The 21,219-nt window shown below is 36.0% G+C and overlaps 1 protein-coding gene across 3 annotated transcripts; it reads left to right on the top strand.

Annotated features, from left to right (window-relative positions):
• The first annotated feature begins 11,865 nt into the window (after positions 1 to 11,865).
• LOC114419893 lies at positions 11,866 to 19,336 on the top strand. 3 transcript variants are annotated; one of them, XM_028385695.1, is made up of 7 exons: positions 11,866 to 12,061; positions 12,778 to 12,867; positions 14,512 to 14,810; positions 14,899 to 15,550; positions 15,655 to 15,854; positions 16,657 to 16,898; positions 17,891 to 19,336. In XM_028385695.1, the coding sequence occupies exons 3-7, from the start codon at positions 14,539 to 14,541 to the stop codon at positions 19,204 to 19,206; spliced, it is 2,682 nt and encodes an 893-aa protein (XP_028241496.1). In that variant the 5' UTR covers positions 11,866 to 12,061; positions 12,778 to 12,867; positions 14,512 to 14,538; the 3' UTR covers positions 19,207 to 19,336. The 3 variants fall into 3 exon arrangements, with proteins under 3 accessions (XP_028241496.1, XP_028241497.1, XP_028241498.1); XM_028385696.1 differs by having other exon boundaries at positions 14,442 to 14,810; XM_028385697.1 differs by lacking the exons at positions 11,866 to 12,061; positions 12,778 to 12,867 and having other exon boundaries at positions 14,794 to 14,810; positions 14,899 to 14,990; positions 15,128 to 15,550.
• Positions 19,337 to 21,219: the final 1,883 nt, after the last annotated feature.

The raw sequence follows: 21,219 nt of genomic DNA, 5'->3' as shown, positions 1-21,219 counted from the left end.
ATTTTGTGTAGATTATAAAGCCCTTAACGCAGTTACTGTAAGAGACCGCTTTCCAATCCCCACGGTGGATGAGCTTTTAGACAAACTCGAAGGAGCTCGGTGGTTCTCTAAGCTTGATTTGATGCAAGGATATCATCAAATCCTAATGCGAGAGGCTGATATTAGCAAAACGACATTTCAAACGCATCAAGGGCATTACGAGTTTCGAGTAATGCCCTTTGGCCTTTGTAATGCACCTTCTTCTTTCCAATCCACAATGAATCAACTGTTCTAGCCATGTCTGCGAAAATATATCATCGTTTTTTTCGATGATATCTTAATCTATAGCAAATCTATAACAGATCACCTCTTTCATTTGGAGAACACCTTTCAGATTCTAGTAGCAGGTTAGTTTTCATTGAAACTCTCCAAAAGCATGTTTGCTAAAAAACAATTGGAGTATCTGGGTCACGTGGTGGTGGGTGACGGAGTACGACCAGTACCGGAGAAGGTTCAGGCCATTCAGGGATGGCCAACACCGCGGTCGCCAAGAGCATTGTGGGGGTTCTTGGGTCTCGCCGGGTTCTATAGGCGATTTATAAAGGGGTATGCAACTCTTGCAGCACCCCTTACTAAGCTTCTATGCCACGCGCAGTTCCAATGGTCCATGGCAGTCAGTGAGGCCTTTCAGAAACTTAAGGAGGCGATCATGGCAGCTCCTGTTTTGGCCTTACCCAACTTCAAGATTCCATTTGTTGTCGAAACGGACGCATCGATGTCAGGCATGGGAGCAGTCCTTACACAAGAATGTCACCCCATCTCCTTCTTCAGTAAGCAATTCTGCCCGAAACTGATGAATGCGTCAACATATGTCTGTGAGCTTGCAACTATAACCTCCGCAGTCAAGAAGTGGAGGCAGTACCTGCTAGGTCATCGGATCATTATCGTAACCGACCATCGGAGTCTGAGGGAACTCATGAACCAAACGGTTCAGACGCTTGAGAAGCACTGTTACTTAGCACGGTTGTTAGGTTACGACTTCACGATTCAATATCGCGCGGGACAAGCCAACGTAGTGGCGAATGCTTTGTCACGAATCAAGGAAGAGTCACCTGCATAATTATCCTTACTCTCCATGCCTCAATTTGATTTCTTAGAGGACCTTCGCAAGGAGATGGCGTCCCACCCAGCTTTTATGGAGCTGTATAACAAGATTAAAACGGAGCCTGAAGCACACCCATAATATACACTAACCTCTGGTCTGATTCTACATAGAGGCCGTATTTGGATTCCCTCGGATTCCTCCTTCACCAAACTATTGCTCGAAGAATTCCATCAATCACCTACAGGTGGTCATATAGGAATTCAAAAAATGCTGCATCATTTATAAGAAAGCTTTACGTGGGATTCTATTCGAGCAGATACCCATGCCTTCATCACAAGTTTCTTAACTTGCCAATGTACCAAATACGACAATAGAAAGCCAGTAGGGCTGTTGTGTCCTCTCCCGGTACCGGTTCAACCATGGGAAGATTTATCCATGGACTTTATCGTGGGGTTACCCGCCTACAAGGGAAATACTTGCATTTTCGTAATCGTAGATAGATTCTTGAAGGGGTTGCGCCTGGGTATGCTACCCACTCATCATAATGCACGCACCGTGGCCAGCTTATTCATGGATATAGTGGGACGTCTGCATGGTATGCCCAGAAGCATTGTCTCAGACCGCGATCCATTATTCGTGAGTAACTTCTGGAGGGAACTCTTCTCTCTCAGTGGGACGAAGCTTCGCCTCAGTTCAGCATACCACCCACAATCAGATGGGCAAACTGAGGTTGCGAACCGCATCATAGAACAGTACCTGAGAGCATTCGTTCACCGAAAACCATCGCTGTGGGGTCGTTATTTGTTGTGGGCCGAATGGTCCTATAATACTTCGTGCCACTCAGCTACCGGCGTCACTCCGTTTGAAGTAACTTTCGGCAAAAAACCTCCTAATTTTCCTCACTACATCACAGGGACCGCCAAGGTTGATGCGGTTGACGATATGCTCAGTCAAAGAGAAGCAATGTTCGCGTTGCTACGTTAGAAGCTAACCAAAGCTCAAACGCGAATGAAGGAAATGGCAGATAAGCATCGCCAGGAGCAGTAATTCGAAATAGGGGACTGGGTCTTAGTTAAACGGAGACCACGACAACAAACTTCAGTCGCGGATACCTCCTACTCTAAGATGACCAAGAGGTACTACGGGCCTTTTCGAATCACAGCACGGATGGGGAAGGTAGCTTACCAGTTGCAACTACCAGATCAATCACGCATCCACAATGTTTTTCATATATCTCTCCTCAAACCCTACGTGGCTACTGACCAACCACAGGACTTTGCTGATCTTCCTCCGGTAGTTATGGATAATGAACCAGTCGTCACTCCCTTAGCCATCATCGCGTCCAAGCTGATTCCTTTAGAGATGGGACCTAAGCGCATGGTGTTAGTTCAATGGAAAGACCTACCACTCGAGGAAGCTTCGTGGGAAGAATGGTCCGGCTTTAAAAAGCTTCATCACCTTGAGGACAATGTGTTATTTGAAGGGCAGGGGAGTGTTACAAGTAATGGAGAGGGGTTGCAGGTAGTAAGTGGGCAGCAACGTGAAGAGAGGCCCAAGAGGAAAACGAAAGCTCCAACGTACATGGAAGATTACGTGCGAATCGGGTAGAGCTATGCATGGAGTGGGAAGCAGATAACTACTTCTGTTAGAGATTGTAGAATATTCTAGAATCAGTTAGAATATGCTTGTACACAACTGATTCCGTTATATCTCAATCTCAGGAGATATAAAAGCTTGTAAAGGATCATACATGGAATAATAAGCAAATACAATTTCCTCTCTTTTTCTCTCCTTCTTCTCTCTCTTACGGAGGCTTCTTGGTCCTCGAAGTCCAAGTCACAACAGAAACCCTGGTGAATCAGTGCTTGATATAACATCACTTGAGTTCATCTTCCCCTAACACCTTGTCGCACCTAGACCCTTCACCGCTACACCCATAAGCCCCCAACGCCACGATAATGAGAGCACTGTTGTAGGAAACCTTGCTCGTGGTCATGAGTGGCGACGTCGGCTCATCGACGACTGTGACGTGATCATCTGTAGCAACAAAGGTTTGATTGGTAAAGAAAGGGTAAATGTGGAAATAAAAGGTACAAAAAAGTAAAAACAAAAATAAGAAAAAAGAATTTTTTTTAGCCATTGATCTAAAATTAAAAAGATCCAATAGTGGGAAGTTACTTTCCTGGGTGGGAAACTTGAGTAGCTTTCCTATCCTAAAATCCATCCAAAATGAAAGGAAAACCACAAGCACAATAATATTCATGACGTTGAGATGAAAACTCTCCATACCTCCAGCTTTGAGCACCAAACTTCCAAGTAAGTCAAGAAATAGACACTTTTGTGCTGTCTAAAAAGTTTCCTAGTACTCTTTGAACAAACCCTCAGGAACAAGGTTTAGCTAGTGGGAAGAAACAATTTTTTTCTCCGCCCTCTCACTCGATCATGAACTCAAGTAGATTGAAGCAGTGTTTTAAAAATCAGAATCGAACGATTGGACCAAGACCCGAAGACCTAGCTAGTTCGAGCCAACTATTGGATTGGATATGTAATCAACCCGGTGAAACACAGTGCAAACCATGCAACTTAGTCATGAACTGGTCAAAACTGCCCAATTGACTCGTTCGGTTATGCATTTGAATTTATCCTCGCATTGCGCATACATTTTGTCATCTGCTATTGCTTTTGTTCCAATGTGTCATGTTAGTTTTGATTCCAACGCTTCACGAGATCCAAGCTTCCTGAGTTGCAAATAGCTATGCTATGCACGCGATGAAATTGAATATTAAAATTTCAAAAAATAATGTGATTGTTCATCTGCTGGACTTGACCCCAAGTTCCCTCAAGCCCAAATTGTTAAAAAGTGTCATTCCACTAAACCAATGCGTCTCATTAGTAATACATTGAAAATTTTTGTTTCTATCGAAATATGAATAAATAAATAATTTATAGCAACAAAAGGTATTTTGTATGTACCAAATACTAGGGGTGGGAAGCGAGCTAGCCCGCTCTGCGTAAGGCCCGCCCGCATAAGCCCGCATTGGTAGTGGACCGGGCCAGTCCGCCCCGCTTCTTACACGGACCAAATAAATTGGTCCGCCCCCGTCTCGCGGACCCCGCGGGTCAAACAGGCCAGTCCACGGACCTAGCTTTAAAAGAGTTTCAATTTTAATAAAAATACAATACAATCAAATTAAGTTCAATGCATATGTAAATAAAATCTTAATAATTATTCAATTACATCAATAAAATAAATAATGTCTTAACAAAAGAAAATCCAAGCAATAAATCTAAAATATGAAATTTAAACATCTCCAACAATAAATGATTTCATATTTGAAGTAGCTTGAGTCTTCTCCATCTTCACATTTAAGAGTACAACAACAATGAATCAGCCCCAACAAAAATAGGATAAAAACAAATTCTAGAGAAAGAAGAGATGTACTTTGCGTGATGGCATGATGGTGGGCCGAGGCTGTGCCGCTATGATGTGTCGCGTAACTGCGTGAGTGTAAGTCGCGTTTTATTTTCCTTGTAAGGGGAAGAGTTGTATGATAACTGTGAGGAGTAAAAGTGTTCTTAACCTGCTACAATGATAACTGTTGAATATGTAGTGAACTATCTTTTATAATAAAAATATATTAAAATATATTTAAAAATATTTATTTAACAATTATTTTTAGCTTAAATGATAAGAATTTATATTTTTATTATTTATGGCTTAAAGATATGAAAAGTATAGATTAAAAGAAGAAAAGATTAAGAAAATATCAAAAATGAAGATTTTTAACATGTTATCACTTATCTTTTTTATCTTAATCTTTTATTTCTGTTATCTTTTATTTTTCTTATCTTATCCTTTTTTATCTTTATCATCTTTTAATTTAAATCTTTTATTTTTATCTTTAAATCTTTATCTTATCGAATATATTTCTTTATCTGCTATTTTAAAAGAAAAGTTTAAAGTGAAAAAGAGAAAATCAAACCTAATATAATTGGGTCAGTGTCCCACAAATTAAACCTAATGCGGGCTGCGGGTAACCCACAGACCCCGCGGGCTAAACCCGCATAGTCCGCGGGTTAAGCGGGGCAGACCCAAAAATATAACATAACCATGGACCGTTTAAAATAATTGGTCTGTAACCCGCACGGATCGCGGATCTCACGGGCCAGTCCATGGACCTGGGTCCGTTTACCCACCCCTACCAAATGCCAAGTGTCCAACAACTCTTGCATAAAAAAAAATATATTATTTTAATTGTCTCTTAAATTAATAAGAATATAGTACATATAAAATCATCAGTTTGACATTAAATATATAATAGAGATTAGTGGACAAAACTAGCATTTTGGGAGTAATTCTATTAAATATTTAAAATTTAATATATCATAATAAAAATACTTATAACATAAAAAACTATATATATATATATATATTTAAATATATATAATTAAATTAGATAAATATAAATAATAAATAAAATAATATTAATATGGATTTGAACTTGAAGAATAAGCTTCTGGAATTATATTAATTTTTAATGTGATTTTTAAGGTAGGGTATAAATTTTTTTAATACATACTAAGTCATGCAAGTTAATTAATGATTTACTGGTTCGATAATTGACCAAATATGATTTGACTGAATTTATCACTGGTTTGATTTTTAAAATTATGAATTGAAACATTAAAGTTAAATTAAATTTTGGACAAGTTGGCTTTGTTCAGAGGGCCAAGTAAGGGCCTTTTTATGCTAGATTGACATTTGAAAATAATGCCTATAATTGGCTAAAGTAAGCTTAAGCATACATGAAAAATTTTCTTTTAGCAAATGAAGTAAATGTACAGCGTCTAATCTTGTACAATGTATAAACCATGTTCTAATGAAAATCAAATTTCTAATTAACTTATCACATAAAATGACATGTCTATAATTGATATTTTAACTAATTACTTGAAATAAATTTTCATTGTAATTAATTTCAACTTAAATTATATTTTCACAAATCACATCAACACAAAAATTTATAGAATCTAAGTTGTAAATTTAAGAGTGTTACACTTATACAACTGAGCTCTCAACAACAATCTAAGGCACATTATTAAATTTTTTTAAAAATTTCTAAAAAATCAGAGAAAATTATCATAGACATATTTAATTATGTAGAACATGATTCTAAGTTAAAATAATTTCAGTTCAATATTCTAAGACTTTTCCTCATATATGACACAATTGTAGACAATTTAAACGCAATCATTATTTTAACAATTACTTGATCGAAACTAGGACTTCGACTGAAAATAATTATTAAAAATCACTATTAAGTAACACTCAATTCTAATCTCAATGAGATATATGAGAATTTTGAAATTTCCTCTATATTTTCCACAATATATTCTAGAATGTTGGGGCATTATGATTGTAACATGTTGACATGGATGGGAACATGTTGATATATAAGTAAATTACAATAATAATAAAAATGTGACAGGTTTATTGCAGGTTTATCCAAATTTGATAAAATCTACCTAAGATAAGGATATGTATTTAAAAAATATAAATTCATCTTTTTTAAACTTTAATCTATTCTTTCTTGTTAAGGGGTTGGGACGTAGATAGAAACAAGTGTTTAGTATGTCCCATTATCATGTGTATCTTATATATAAATATTTATGTTATGTAAATTTTTAGAAATAACTTGAAATAATAAATATTAGCATAAGAGTAAATTTGATAAAAATATAATATGTTTTTTTTTAGATTTATTAAAGTTATTTTCATTAATTTAATATAATAAAATATATAATATAATTTTTAATGATATTATGTGTTTTTTTATAATATATATTTACATTTTTAAATACTTAAATATAAAAGTGGCTTATTTAGTGTTTGCACCGGGTCTGACTTGGTGAGTTTTGGTTTTGAACTAGAGTCTCGGCGAGTCATGGGGCCCCGGATGGGTCAAGCATTGTTTGTTTGTTTGGGGTGTTACTAGGTGCACCCAGCATCGTTAACAAATGCCAAAACTACCCCTGCATTATTTGTCTTTGCGGATCAACTTGATCCGTAAAAGACTGTATTTTTTGAAAATTTAAGCTTTATTTAAACAAATTTTCATTAAATTAATTAATTAGTAATAAACAATGTAGATATGTTTTATTTTTTAAATGAAATTTCTAATTTACTAAGGCAATAATAATATAACATTTCTAATTTAGTTAATTCCGTTCATAATATTTCGATGAATTTCGAATGAATTTTGAATCAAGTAATTTAAACATAAATAACATGTAAACGTTAACACTAATATTATAAACTAATATTATTGACCAAAATAACTTAAAATATACAAAATGTTCAGTCAAATACATCGTCCAAAACTAATAATATCAAAGGTGTGAATAAACTATGGTTGATCTGTGTCGCCTACGATGAGACCTCAAATACACATTGACGTCTTTTGTGACACCCCTGACAATCCTGAAGCATTTTTGGATGACCTCATATGTCGATGTGTCTGGCATGACTTCATTTAGGCTGAGATGATGCTTCAATGTCTCCGCGATGACATGGCAAGTCTCCTGTTAAATTGAAAACAAACAAATTATACAAATTAGTATTAAAATAATTCAAGTAAATGACATACATGTAACCAAATAGTAACACTTACCACTACATGTCTGGGCTCGTCCGCATCAGAATGCACATGTGTCGATGCTGGTGTTGGCTCCTAAGGGAAACGTGACTCTGGCACTCGAGGGATATGTCGTGGAGGATCTGATGTTTGTGGCGCAGTCATGAATGGATGTGATATCACGAAGAACCAGTCAATGTAGTTGGGCGCACACTGACCTGGCACAACACATATGTCACCTACTGGCGCTAGATGGTCTGAGTAGTGCGCCACCTATCGTCTACGTCATCCAATGATACCCATGAATCGACAGGGTGTGCAAGAATGCACTGGATGTATCCGAACTGGCGCATAACCCTCTCTGGTTTGTATCTGACAACAACAGGCCCCCAACGGAGTTGTCCTAAGAAACATGAAATCAGATGAAAGTCCTGGACCAGTCGGTGCTCCCCATATGGCATCCAGTAGACATCTGGAATCCTGAGACGATTCAGGCGCTGCCTGTACGTCGTTGTAGATATCTTCTTGACAGTCTTCTTTGTGGCAATCCACCGACATGCACGTGGTGACACCTCGTTGTACTCCAGATCAACATTGCACTCCACAACTGACGGAAAGTGCTCATATATCCAACACTACAAAGGTTACATGAAAATCATACAAATTTCAAATGAACGTCTGAAATAAAATACCCTCATTAAAACAATTTTGTAATTAAATTATGAAAAACATGTTAATTACCTGTAACAACGTGATGTAACCAACAACTTGTCGGCTGGTGTTGATACTTGCATCATTAAGCTAATCGTACATATGGACGAGGCCAGCAGCTCCCCATGCATACCTCCTAGTCTGAGTGAGGTCACGCAGGACGTCTAAGAACACAACATGAACATGGGTTGCACTCTTATTATCAAAAAGAGTGCAACCTAGAAGATGCAGAAGATAAGCACGAGCTGCAGCTGTCCAGTGCTGGGTTTGACATTTGAGCTGATAAATGTCTCATAGCCAAGACAGGCGTATGTATGGTGCAGTACAATGTCCTGTCTCGGCCATGGCTACCTCTGGTGAAACCATCAGTAACTCAACCAACATCAGCACCGCCTCGTCAATCTGCAGAGGTTGGAAGGCATGGAAGTCATCAACGATCGATAGATGAAGAAGAGACGCGACATCGTCCAGCGTGATGGATACCTCCCCCATTGGAAGATGGAAAGTACTTGTCTCCCGGTGCCACCTCTCGACAAACGAGGATATAAGTCCCTGATCACCGGTGTCTACTGAACACGTGATCAGAGGACTTAATCCTGTCCCAGCAACCATCTCCTCAATTGCAGGAACAGGCCTGCCTAATTTATACACCTTCCTTCCATGGGAAGATAACTTCAACTCAGGGCGTTCCTGAATTGAAGTATAAAGGAACAGATAATTTATTAAAATAATATTTTAAAGTAACCAAAAACTCAATAAAAAATAATACTTAACAGACAACTTAAATTGAATATTATAAATATCTCCCTGGACCATATGCTGGCTACAACATGCTCAGCATACTCCGTAAGCACAGATGGGTCCCTGGGTCCACCAGGAAATCCCTCAACCTCATCTGCAACATCCTCTGCACCGGTATCCTGTACGCCAGTCTCTGCATCGGTGTCCTGTGCGTCAGCATCTACCATGGGCTTATCGCTAGCTACATCAGGCTCAGCCTCTGGTACCGCAGGCGAGTCCACAGGTACCATAGGGAGTCCGCAGGTACCGCAGGCACATCATCGGCAACAGTGACAGGTACCCGTCGCCTGCGTGCCGATGCGGTCGGCCTTCGGTGCTGGGGAGCGTTGTCAGAATCATCACCATCCCCTCTCCCCAAACCTCTGCCAACAACCCTACCTAAGGCACGACCTAATCCTCTAGTCTTAACCATGATCTGCAAATGTTGTGCTATTAGATGCAAACAAATTTGTGTTCTTATCTCAGTAGCCAAAGCAATTTTTCTTTATCTCATTTTCTTAAAGAGATCACATAATCTTCCAGTGTAGGTTATGATTTTGAATGTGTCTAAAAGTTGTGTTAATAAGCATTAACTGTTGAATGCACTATTCTTGTTTTAGGATAAACTATAAAGTGCACTTACAATTAGTGATTAGAAAATTAATAATTGAGAATTGTGATAAAATCAAATACATGCATAACAATATCTGTAATTAACTACAATCTCAATCATTGATTTTCTATTCAACAGTTGTTACTTAGAGTGCTTTATTTTTAGAAGTACAAACCCTTCACATTAGAGGACCCAAATCCTTCATTATATTGAACCCATGTAATTGCACTAACACATGTCTCATCCATTCAAAATAAGGAGTTGAGCAAGGCTAGTCAAGAGTTTAAATTCGTAGCATTTGATGTATGGGATGCAGTTTCTTATGCCATGCTTTTTTGTGTATCACATTATAGTGGTCTCTAGTCTGCATCTTGAAGCTGTATGGTCATGGACAATTCAAAACTCATGCAATGACTTATGAATTTGATAGCTGGTTGATTGGTTATGGTGTTAAAAGTGTTCTGCAATTATTTTTCCTTCCTAAAATCATTTTTAGATATTTAGGAGAAGAAAATAAGAAGAAATTTTCTTGTGCACAAGTTAAAAATAGGAAAAAGTCAAAAGAAAAAATAAAATAAGGTCTCCTCTCCATAAGTTAAAATTAACTTATGCATATGTTAAAAATCAATTTTTAGAGAAGCTAATATGAGAGAGCTTCTACAAAAATAGTTCATCTTTGTACAAATAGTTGAATTGGGACATTTAGTAGATGTGATTTCAGTTGCTCAATGACAAATAATAGTGGATTTGGTGTTTTTTAGTGACTGGTGATTTGTTGTTGGTTTACTTCTAGTTTTTAATCTAATAACTTAACTTTTCCTGTAGGCACTTGAGAAATCCAAGTTTGAGCAATCGCTCGAGTCAATGAGGGAGAAAGAATTAGAGCTACATTGCAGACACATTGCACTCTATGGCCCGCGTTGACACAATGATACTTATAAAGAAACTTTTAGTTTGTAGTAGGGACTGATGAAAGTTTAGATCTATTAATCATGATATCTAATCTTTAGAATGGAGAGAAAAACAACACCTTTTTTTCAAAGGCAAGATTCTTGTCCTTATTAATAAATCTAGTGATATGACCACAAACACAGAAGAAAGTAATGAATGGACAACTTGACAAAACGCTAAACAAAATCAGCAAAGCAATTTTGTTGCAACTAGTACATATTGAACATTGTTACCTATACTTTTTATATTTGCTTTGGTGTTTATTTATTAGCTTTGGTTTACCATTATATTAGTTTAGGTGTTCATATAATTTAACAACCATTTTGCATAATTTATTGCCTAATTTAAGCTTTAAAAATTTAAATTTATACGTGCAGATCAAGTTGATCCGCAAGTTTCATGCGGATCAGGTTGATTCGTAAGCTTCATGCGGATCAGGTTGATCCACAAGCTTCATGTGGATCAACTTGATCTGCATGAAGCTTGCGGATCAACCTTTTCTGCTTGTGGATCAACCTGATCCGCAAGTTCAACATAGCCTAAATACACAGCCTACAGATCATCTATCCTATTGCGGATCAACTAGGTCCTAACTTGTCTCTACTGTGGATGACCTAAATACTTAAGCAATCACCAATGGAAGCAATAAGGATGATTGAAAGCAATAACAAACAAGAAAAGGGACAATAGGCCTTACCCCGATGAAGAACGGAAGAGCAGCACCTCGCGGCAGAATGGAAGAAGAAGAGGCACTAGAAGGAGGGAGAAGCATCAACTCGCACGAAAGAAGAACAACCACCTCGCAAGGGAGAAGCAGCAGCTCGCGCGGAAGAAGAATCACCAAGAAGAAGAAATGGCTTGCGGAAAAAGAAGGAAGAAGAAAAGCCTCGCGGAAGAAGGAGAAGAAGAAAAGCCTCGTGGAAAGGAAGAAGAAATGGCTTGCTGGGTGCACTGGTTTTTTTTTTTTTTTAAATAACAAAGGGACATTTGTGACTTTTCGCATTAAGTGCTGGGTGCATCTGTAATAACGCTGGGTGCACCTAGCAACAGCCGTTTGTTTGTTTTAATATATTGCATCGACGTCGTTTAATTATTTTGGGAAAAAAATCACTAAACTAAACAAGAGAACTCTCGTTCATCTTCTTCGTCTGACCCTCACCACTTCATTTGAAAGGAAACCCCTACTCCCTCACTCACTCCGCGGCAGCCGCCCTCACCGCCGGCGCAACCATCTGAAACCGGGGGCCCTGTGTCGCAGTGGTAGCACTGTCACAGTCGTTGAGAACGGTAATCGTTCTTCTCTGTTTATGTGGTTCTTTACCCGTCAGTTCACAGTGGCTGGAATATTAGTGCCTTACATTCCTATTCTGCGTTGGATTTTGGTATTTTTGCTGCTCTGGAATGTGCTTCCTTTTAGTATTGTTAGTATCTTCCCAAGCAATGCCTTTGTTTGTCACTATACACAGTTACACACTGATTTTGCCTCTGAAATGTGTATGCTAAACTTCAGAGCACCTCTTTAAATCTTGTAATTTATAAATATGCATCAAAGCTCAATGCGATTGCTTAATTTCTGAAATGTGTATGCTGAATTTACTGTAATTTTGCCTCTGAAATGTGTATGATAAATTTCAGAGCACCTCCTTAAATCTTGTAATTTCTAAATATGCAGCAAAGCTCAATGTGCATGCTTAATTTCTGAAATTTGTATGCTGAATTTATTGTGATTGTACTGTGATTTCAATCAGCAAGCTTTTTGAGATTTTTTAAGGTATGGTTTATTTTTTTTATGATTTTTTTAAGTACAAAAATTTTATAGGTTATGATATTTTTAGAATTTTTTAATGTAGACTGGGTCATGTGGGTCAACTATTGACTCACTGGGTCAACCCCTGACCCAGTACCCTATCCGGGTCTATGACCAGTCCGAGTCTAATAACATTGGGTCAGATACCCGGATCCAGTATTTAATTGCCATCCTACAAAATTTTCATCTTTTGCAGGGTCATTGTGAAAGGCCTCCTCCACCTGAGCCCTGAGCTCTTCGTTATAGCCATTTTGCAAAGCAAACATTCTTGTCCAATATTTCTCAGGTATTTTCCTTTCTCTCTCTATAAGGTTACACTTATGTCTCTTCCTCCCCTTTTATTTTGTTTTAATTTTTTTTGTTTGAGATTGTTTTTGGTACAATTATTTTATGTAGGTGTGGTTGTAGCTTACTTACTGGGAATCGGAGAAGCTATTTTTGTCCGTTAAAGTTTATTTTTTCTTTTTTCCATCTTGAGTGTGTGTGTGTGTGTGTGTTTGTTTGGTATCTGGTTTGCTATTTTGGAGTGAGTATTGCAGGTATTGTGTTGATTTGGCTTGTGGGATTGATTAATTTCTCCCCTTTTTGTAGTTTCCCATAGTATTTGGAAAAGCCTATCCTTTTGGCAACTGAGCATCTTTGAATTTTTCAGAATGTGAAGGGAGTGTCTTGAAATGTATCGGGCTTCAAAGGGTAATTAGGATTTAGGAGTATAGAAAGTTACACGACTGTTCAACTTTTGATTTTGTATTCATCAACAATATTGTTTTAAGTAGTGTGAACTAGGCTTTTTCTTTAATATAGAAGACTTATGAGCTAGGATTTAGGACTTTGCCTTTCCACCCCTGTTTTGCAAAGCTTAGTTGTTCCCAACTTCTTTCTCTTTCATATAACACTGTTTTATAAGTGATAAAATTCACTATCTTTCCCTTATGCTCCTTGATTGGCATACACTATCTTTATTGTTATTGACAATGTCTTGCATTGAAAATGTTTGTGTTTGACCAGAGTTATTAACAGTGACAAATAGCACTACTATGCCCGTCACATTTTGTGACAGTGCATGTCACATCCCATTCCTCTATAATCTATATCTTCCTTTCTTTTTCCTCATGCTACTTGTTATTATTATGCTGTTGTTTAGCTTAGCATTCCTCTTAAGTTAACTATGCTGTAGATTGATGGTGATTGTGTGTCTGCTGTCTAGACTCTAGACCATCAGACTATGATTTTTTATTTTTATTTTTATTTTTATGCTTACTATGATTTTTGATTTAAAGATGATTAGATGAATATGTCTTTATCTTTGGGTAACTTTGTATTTTTGAGCATTCATAAGTGTAGTATAAATCTTTTATCTTGCATCCTTCATCTTTGATATAGTAGCCTTCTCAATATCACCATACCATGATAGCATTTTTGATGTTGGCCACTCTGCTGTTGTCTGTGCTTGGTAACTATAGTCTTTGATAATTGATAGTAAGTAAAATAACATACTATAGATTTTTTAGTTAAATACTTCCTGTATTCATAAGTGTAGTATATGAATTGAATGTTAATTTTTATCTGATTTTGGTACCTTATATTATTAAAAGATTTAGATCTGCAAGTGTGTTTGTGTGTGATTGAAGAAGTTCCTTTACCACTTCCTCTGATGCTTCATGATTGCAATTTGAATTTAAAAGACCTCCATTTGAATTCTTCCTCTGATCTTTGCTTTCCTTGAGAAAACATACAAATAATGAAAGTTATGGCAATGTTTTCCTTCAACTGTCTTTCCTTTGTAACTTGGGTTTTGTAGCTTCTGCAGTTTAGAATATTGTCACTATGACAGGCAATGTCTTTCAACTGTGGTTGCAGTTTCTTTGGAGATTGGACCTCATCATAATAATGCTAATTGCAAAATCAATTGATAATGGCTTTTAAACAGGAAAATTTCATTTAGTGTTCATCTACAATGGCCAGATGGGATGCAATCCTATCTCTTCCAGTACAAAATCCTCCCACATTGGAAATTTCTTCTGCTGAGCTAGTGTGGTCAAAAGTGGAAGGTTGGCATGATAAATTAGATAGAGTAGCTCTAATCCCATATGCTAGAGTTGATGATTTTGTGAGGGGTGAATCAAATAACAAAGAATGTCCTACAAGATTTCATGTTGAAGCACGGCGTCGACGGTCTCCATCAACACCTTTCAAGCAAAAGGTTGATGGCATACTAGAGTATATTTTGTAAGTCGTAACTGTATTTATTCAGTATCACTTATTCATTGTTCTTGTTTGTGGCAATCCATGTAGATTTTAATACCATCTAATGTAGGTATTGGTGTTCCTTTGGTCCTGATGACCATAGAAAAGGTGGCATTGTCCGACCAAGTCGTACCACATATGTTCCAAAGAAGAAAAATGCAGGTAGACCAAATACTAAGAGAGGTTGTATTTGTCACTTTATTGTGAAACGCCTCATTGCTGAACCTTCAGTTGCCCTGATCATATATAATGATGATAAGCATGTGGATAAAAAGGGTTTGCCATGCCATGGTCCACAGGACAAAAAGGCTGCTGGAACACGTGCTATGTTTGCCCCATATATCTCAGAAGATCTCCGTCTACGGGTTTTGTCTCTTCTATATGTTGGAGTCTCTGTGGAAACTATTATGCAGAGACACAATGAATCAGTTGAGAGACAAGGTGGTCCATGTAACCGTGATGACCTTTTGACTCATCGTTATGTTCGACGACAAGAGAGGGCAATTCGCCGTTCTACATATGAGCTAGATGATGATGATGCTGTTAGTATCAGCATGTGGGTAGAAAGCCACCAAAATCTGGTTTTCTTCTATGAAGATTTCTCTGATTCCAATCCATTTACTCTGGGCATTCAAACTGAGTGGCAATTGCAACAAATGATTAGATTTGGAAACTCTGGTATGCTTGCCTCAGATTCAAGATTTGGTACAAATAAATTACAGGTCTTTTCCTTTCTTTTTCCCTCAAATTGAAGTAACCAAAAACATATTTGTTATGATTCAATTTCAAAGAAACTAAAAGCAAGCACATTGGTAATTTTATCCAGTACCCCATTCATAGTCTTCTAGTGTTCAACTTGGACAAGAAGGCCATTCCAGTGGCTTGGATAATAGCACCAAAGTTTTCAAGTTTGGATGCACATCGATGGATGAGGGCTCTTTACAATAGAGTTCACACCAAAGATCCTACATGGAAGTTGGCTGGCTTCATAGTAGATGATCCATCATATGATGTTCTCGCAATCAGGTTGGTTAAGTCTATCAGTTACTGTTTAAGTTAGTATTCTTTTAATGCTGAATAAAATATAGAAATGCTTGCAAACTTTTACTTTTCTTTCAGGATTGCAATGTGAAAAATCAGATAATGTTATTAATAATTTGTGCCTGCTCATGAAATATGAAACATTTTGAATTTAATTGCCTATACTCTATTTTATAATAGAAAGACTAATCAGTTATTTTTTCTTTCATCATCCCAAACATGCCAATATACTGACAGTACGTAAATGTAACTCGTTGTTCAAGCAACTCTTTAGAGTTCCTAGAGCTCCCTGTAAGGCTTGTTGTAAAACCCGTTGTCGGACTTGATTAATTACTCTTTGCCTGGAAAGTTGGATGCAATGAGGTGAATATTTTAAAATAGATGTTTCTTGTTTTAGACTTCAGATGATCTAGTGATATCTTCATGTGTTCTTTTTGTCCAACCCAAAATTAATCTTTTCAATTTTATTTTTATTTTTTTGGTTCTGTGGCTTATTATTGTAAAAAATTAACTAGGGTGTTTGTTTGGGGACCAATTAAATTTTGGGAAATGATTGATCTCTTAGAAAGAGTCTTCGATCCTGGTCATGAGCTTATTGGGTGCTTGCCTGGTTTGTGTCTGTGATGATGCTATTGCTGATGACTTGTTTGAATGTTAATATAGAAATTTATTTGCATTTTGAAATCTGAAGCATGCAACCTTGTTGTTCTTTATTGTATTAGTTCTACGAATTTATTTTATCACAACTTCTTGACTAACAAGTATGCATATTCTATATAATTACTAGGGACGTGTTTCAGTGTACAGTGATGATAAGTTTCTGGCGGATTCGCCATTTATGGCATAAAAACATAGTAAAGTGTTTGGAAACTGATATGCAAATAAAGATATCCAGACGGCTTGGATGGATAGTGGATAATATTTGTCGCCATCAAGGGAGCATGTCACTCTTTGAAGAATTCATGGAAGACTTTATTGATGAATCCAAATTTATGGACTATTTCAAGGCCACATGGCATCCAAGAATAGGTTAGTAATATCTAGATGGTGGAATGTGATTTATTTTCTTATGAAATTGAGAAATAATAGTATGCCCACAAACTTACTGCTTGTTCTTATTACTCTTTTGCCTAGAAAGGAAGAGAAGATCAGCATTTACTTTGATACTTTGTGCTCCAAGTAAATGCAAATTTTTTTATTTCAAAATTATGTATACACAAATTATATTTTAACTGTAAATAAAAATTTAGTATTGCTTTTCATGAACTTAAATTGATATGATCATTTCTAAGGTTATGATAAAGCTATTAATGATTAATAATGTTAATAATAATATATTATTCTTTAAAAATATTAATTTTGAGAGTTTAGTAACCTGCCAATATAATATAGCATATTAAATGAAGTGATTAAATTTATTAGCTTTTGGAGTTATAAAATTTTAGTTCTAAAAAGACACTCACAGAGAGGCAAATTATTATTTTAATGAAGATGGTAATCACTTTTCAAAACTATCTAGATTCATTTATATTATGGTAAATATTTTGTTGCCATAACAACACAGTTGGTCAACTTGATTGCTGCCAATATATTGTCTCAATGAATAGTTTTGATCATCACTTATAATTTATAATAGTTTTGGCTGGTCTTAGAAGTTAGTTTAACCATATTCTGAAAAACTATGTAATTTTACTGGTAGAAGACATATGTGTGATAATGTGGTGTTCAAGGTTTCTGATCTGAATATTTGCAAGGTCTTTCAAAGGTGTTGCTCTTATTGGATGGGCAAAACCACTGCATATTATGTGCTTATTATTGAATGTGTATGACTGTTGCTGTTAGTTTTGTTCAACTTATAATATTTGCAGAATATATTTGCTGAATATTTGTCTGTTAATTTAATGTCTATCAGGTTAAGGATAAGATTACATTATTGGATTTAGGGGATATGTTTATATTTATAATATGAAATTGTTATTGCAAGTTATAGACATTAAAATTATTTTGTCCCTTTGACGCAGGAACATGGATCAATGCACTTCAAACTCTTCCTCTTGCTAGCCAAGAGTCTTGTGCAGCAATGGAATTTTACCACAACCAACTGAAGATCAGGTTGTTGAATGAGAAAGACATCTGTGTTTATCAGCGCGCCGATTGGTTGGTTGACAAGTTGGGTACAAAAGTCCATTCTTATTTCTGGCTTGATGAGTACTCAGAAAAAGATGATTTTGCGCGATACTGGAAAAATGAATGGATGAGTGGTTTGACGTCATGGCGCAAAGCACTGAAGATTCCAGATACTGATGTCATAATGGAAGATGGATGTGCTAAGGTCACTGATCAAGATAAAGCTTTTGTTGTCTGGAATACTGGTTCAATGTTGAGCATTTGTAATTGTAGTTGGGCACAAGATGGCAACCTTTGTGAGCATATTCTGAAAGTTCTTAGTATCTGCCGAAAGAGGGGGTCCATTTTACCATCTGTCACTTTATTTCAGTATCACCAGGCACTAAATAACATGCTGCATTGCCCTCCTTTTGATTCCTTTATTCGTGATCACGCTGTGTCATTGGCAGTTTCAGTTCAGAAGCAGTTAAATACTCTACTCGATAAAGAAAGTGACCAGACTGTCATGGATCCTAATGAGAAACGGATCATTATTGATATTCCACAGGAATGGTTCAAGGTAGTCTCAACTAACCGGGATCAGGACTTGGTTAGTAAGAAGCGTGTCATCAATGATATTTTATCTGAGGATGATAATGGCTGTGAGGATAGAAATAATTCAAATGATGCCCCTGGATGTGCAAGTGCAATGAATGATATCGCTGATCAGGAGGTTGTGGATCACGGCATTGCAAGAAATGGCAAACTGTTTGAGAGTGCTGGAGAGGACAGTTTGCCTGCTGACATGGATGTTGATCCATCATCAACTTGTGTTAACCCTCCTGGGTTGGACCCTGTTGATGATACCGTTTCAGGTGATGCATTCCAAGAAAACAAAGAGAGGGGCTTGGCTACTATAGGAAACGAGATCTCCGCTTCTGAAAATGGTGCTTTGCCTAATGATAAGATTGAAGAAAATATTTCAGATAAAGGTGGCAGAGATTGTGCTATGGATGTGGATACCCCTTCATCAACAACAGAGGATGTGAAGCATTGTGAAATACATCAAAATGGTGTCAATGAGGTTCCCAGAGTCATTTCTTGCACTAAAGATGCTGATAGCCACTTGAGCCCCCCGTCAACAGTTACACCTGCCCAGCCACTTGCACTTGATACGGGTGAAAATTCAGGTACCATCAAGGAGGATGTCTATTTGGGATCAAATACCTGAAATTAAATCGTGAATCAGTACACAGGACAATTAGAGACCAATGCCATTAAAGATAGAGTTTAATTTTGATAAACTCTTTGTAAAGATTTTTCATTGTTAATTCATTTGAAAATCATTAATTATTACAAAAGTCAATAATTTTCAATTATATAACAATCCATAACTGAATGATCGTGTGAAAAACTTACTCTAATATTGTATTTCAATTAAATTCACAAAGATATCAATTTGAGGAAATAATGCATTAAAATCTCCAACCGCAATTATCAGATGTCGATATAATGCTAAATAAAGTTTTGCTATAGTGAGGTGCATGAAGCTGTCAATTGATGTAGCTCACTAACTTACCACGGAAATTGCTGAATTTACGCTCTCTTCTGCCTTGTCTACGAAGCTCTCTAGTCGCTAGTATTAACTCAATAGGGCTCGTCATTATTGCCTTAGAAGAGTTTTATTTGTAAGGTTTTACAATTAAAAAGTTCTCATAAATTAGAAGTTAAATCAAAGTGGACATGAAATTCGAATTCCCATCCCTTATAACTCCCCCACATGAAGGCGATACTATACCATCAACAGACGAAAAAGACGCATCTGTATTAACCTTAACAGAGAGAATTAGGAGGATACCATCTTAATCAACCTCTCCTGCCTCAGCCATGTCAAAGAATTGTTTAAGGGTATTAAAAGTTAGTCCAACCTGCTGAAAGCTAGCTCTAATTTCAGCAACTAAGGCCTTCTCATGCATCATACATTGACTGAACAGTGAACACCATATCCTTCCGCGTTTTGAAAATAGCATCAAGAGCAATGAAAAAAACACATGCCCAATTATTTATTTTAAATTGTACCTCACATCCCTCTTTTTTTTTACACTTTACATAACATTTTAATTCACCTTACACTCATATTTTCTCCCTCTTAAACATCATTTAATAATTTAACAGAAAGTAGACACTATACTAAATATGATTTTTAATGAAAATTTATGTATAGAATATTCTTATCTTCTTCCTCTTAACTCCATAAAAGACATACTATTATTTTCAACCTAAAAATATTTTAACACTTTTCTTTCTTTTTCTTTTTTCTCTAATTGGATGTAAATCTACCTTGTTGGTACGCACATGTTAACACCCTTTCTTCTTCTTCTTCTTCTTTCTAGTTCAATTTTTTTCATGCGTGTTGGTTCGTTTGGTTGCTGCGTTTTTGTTAGACGTGTTCCTAACAACACTTATTGATTGAATACAATCTTTTGTTTTTAAATTTTAGTGTTTTATTCCTGCATTTGTGCTTTTAACTCTTTCTTTGAAATATTTGTTTTTTATTGTTAGGTGTTCAATATAATGTTTCAATTAAGAGCTATATCTTCTTCAAGTACTAGGACAATGTGGTCTGCTCACATATTTCAATTAACGTTAGTTAACGACGTTAACAAAATGAGGTAAAAGTAATGTAAGAAAATGGAGGGGTATAGATATACTTTGAGAAAAAACACATGGGGTGCGAGTGTAATTTACTCTAATATTTTTGTTACTAATATTAACAAATAATATTAACTTAAAATTTATCAAATAATAATAATTTTTTTAAAATATTTTTTGGTTAATTTTTACCTTTATCATTAACTAAATTAATAATTTCATATATTATTATTAATTAATTTTATTTGATAAAATTACTTTAATATTAACAACAAAAATAATTTAATAAAAAGTCACCAATAAATCAAGTGCAACAAAATAAAGACCACAACACTTATCCTCAAGAACTAGTTAAAGGACATCATTGTATTATTAATATTTTTCTCAAACAAATATGTATAGTACATTTTATTTTTTTTGTTATTTAAATTTAAATCTTTTTTTAATATTATTTTTCTAATTTAAAAAATAAATAATAATCCTTAACATTAGTAATAAAAAATATTCAATAAAATAATAAAAAAATATATTAAATAAAACAATACATAAAAATATATAAAATATTAAATAAAATAATATAAAAATATTAAAT

Source organism: Glycine soja, chromosome 7, assembly GCF_004193775.1.
Source record: "Glycine soja cultivar W05 chromosome 7, ASM419377v2, whole genome shotgun sequence".
In the NCBI taxonomy this organism is placed as follows: domain Eukaryota; kingdom Viridiplantae; phylum Streptophyta; class Magnoliopsida; order Fabales; family Fabaceae; genus Glycine; species Glycine soja.
The sequence above is the reverse complement of the archived record's forward strand: the minus strand, read 5'-3'. Positions and strand labels throughout refer to the sequence as shown.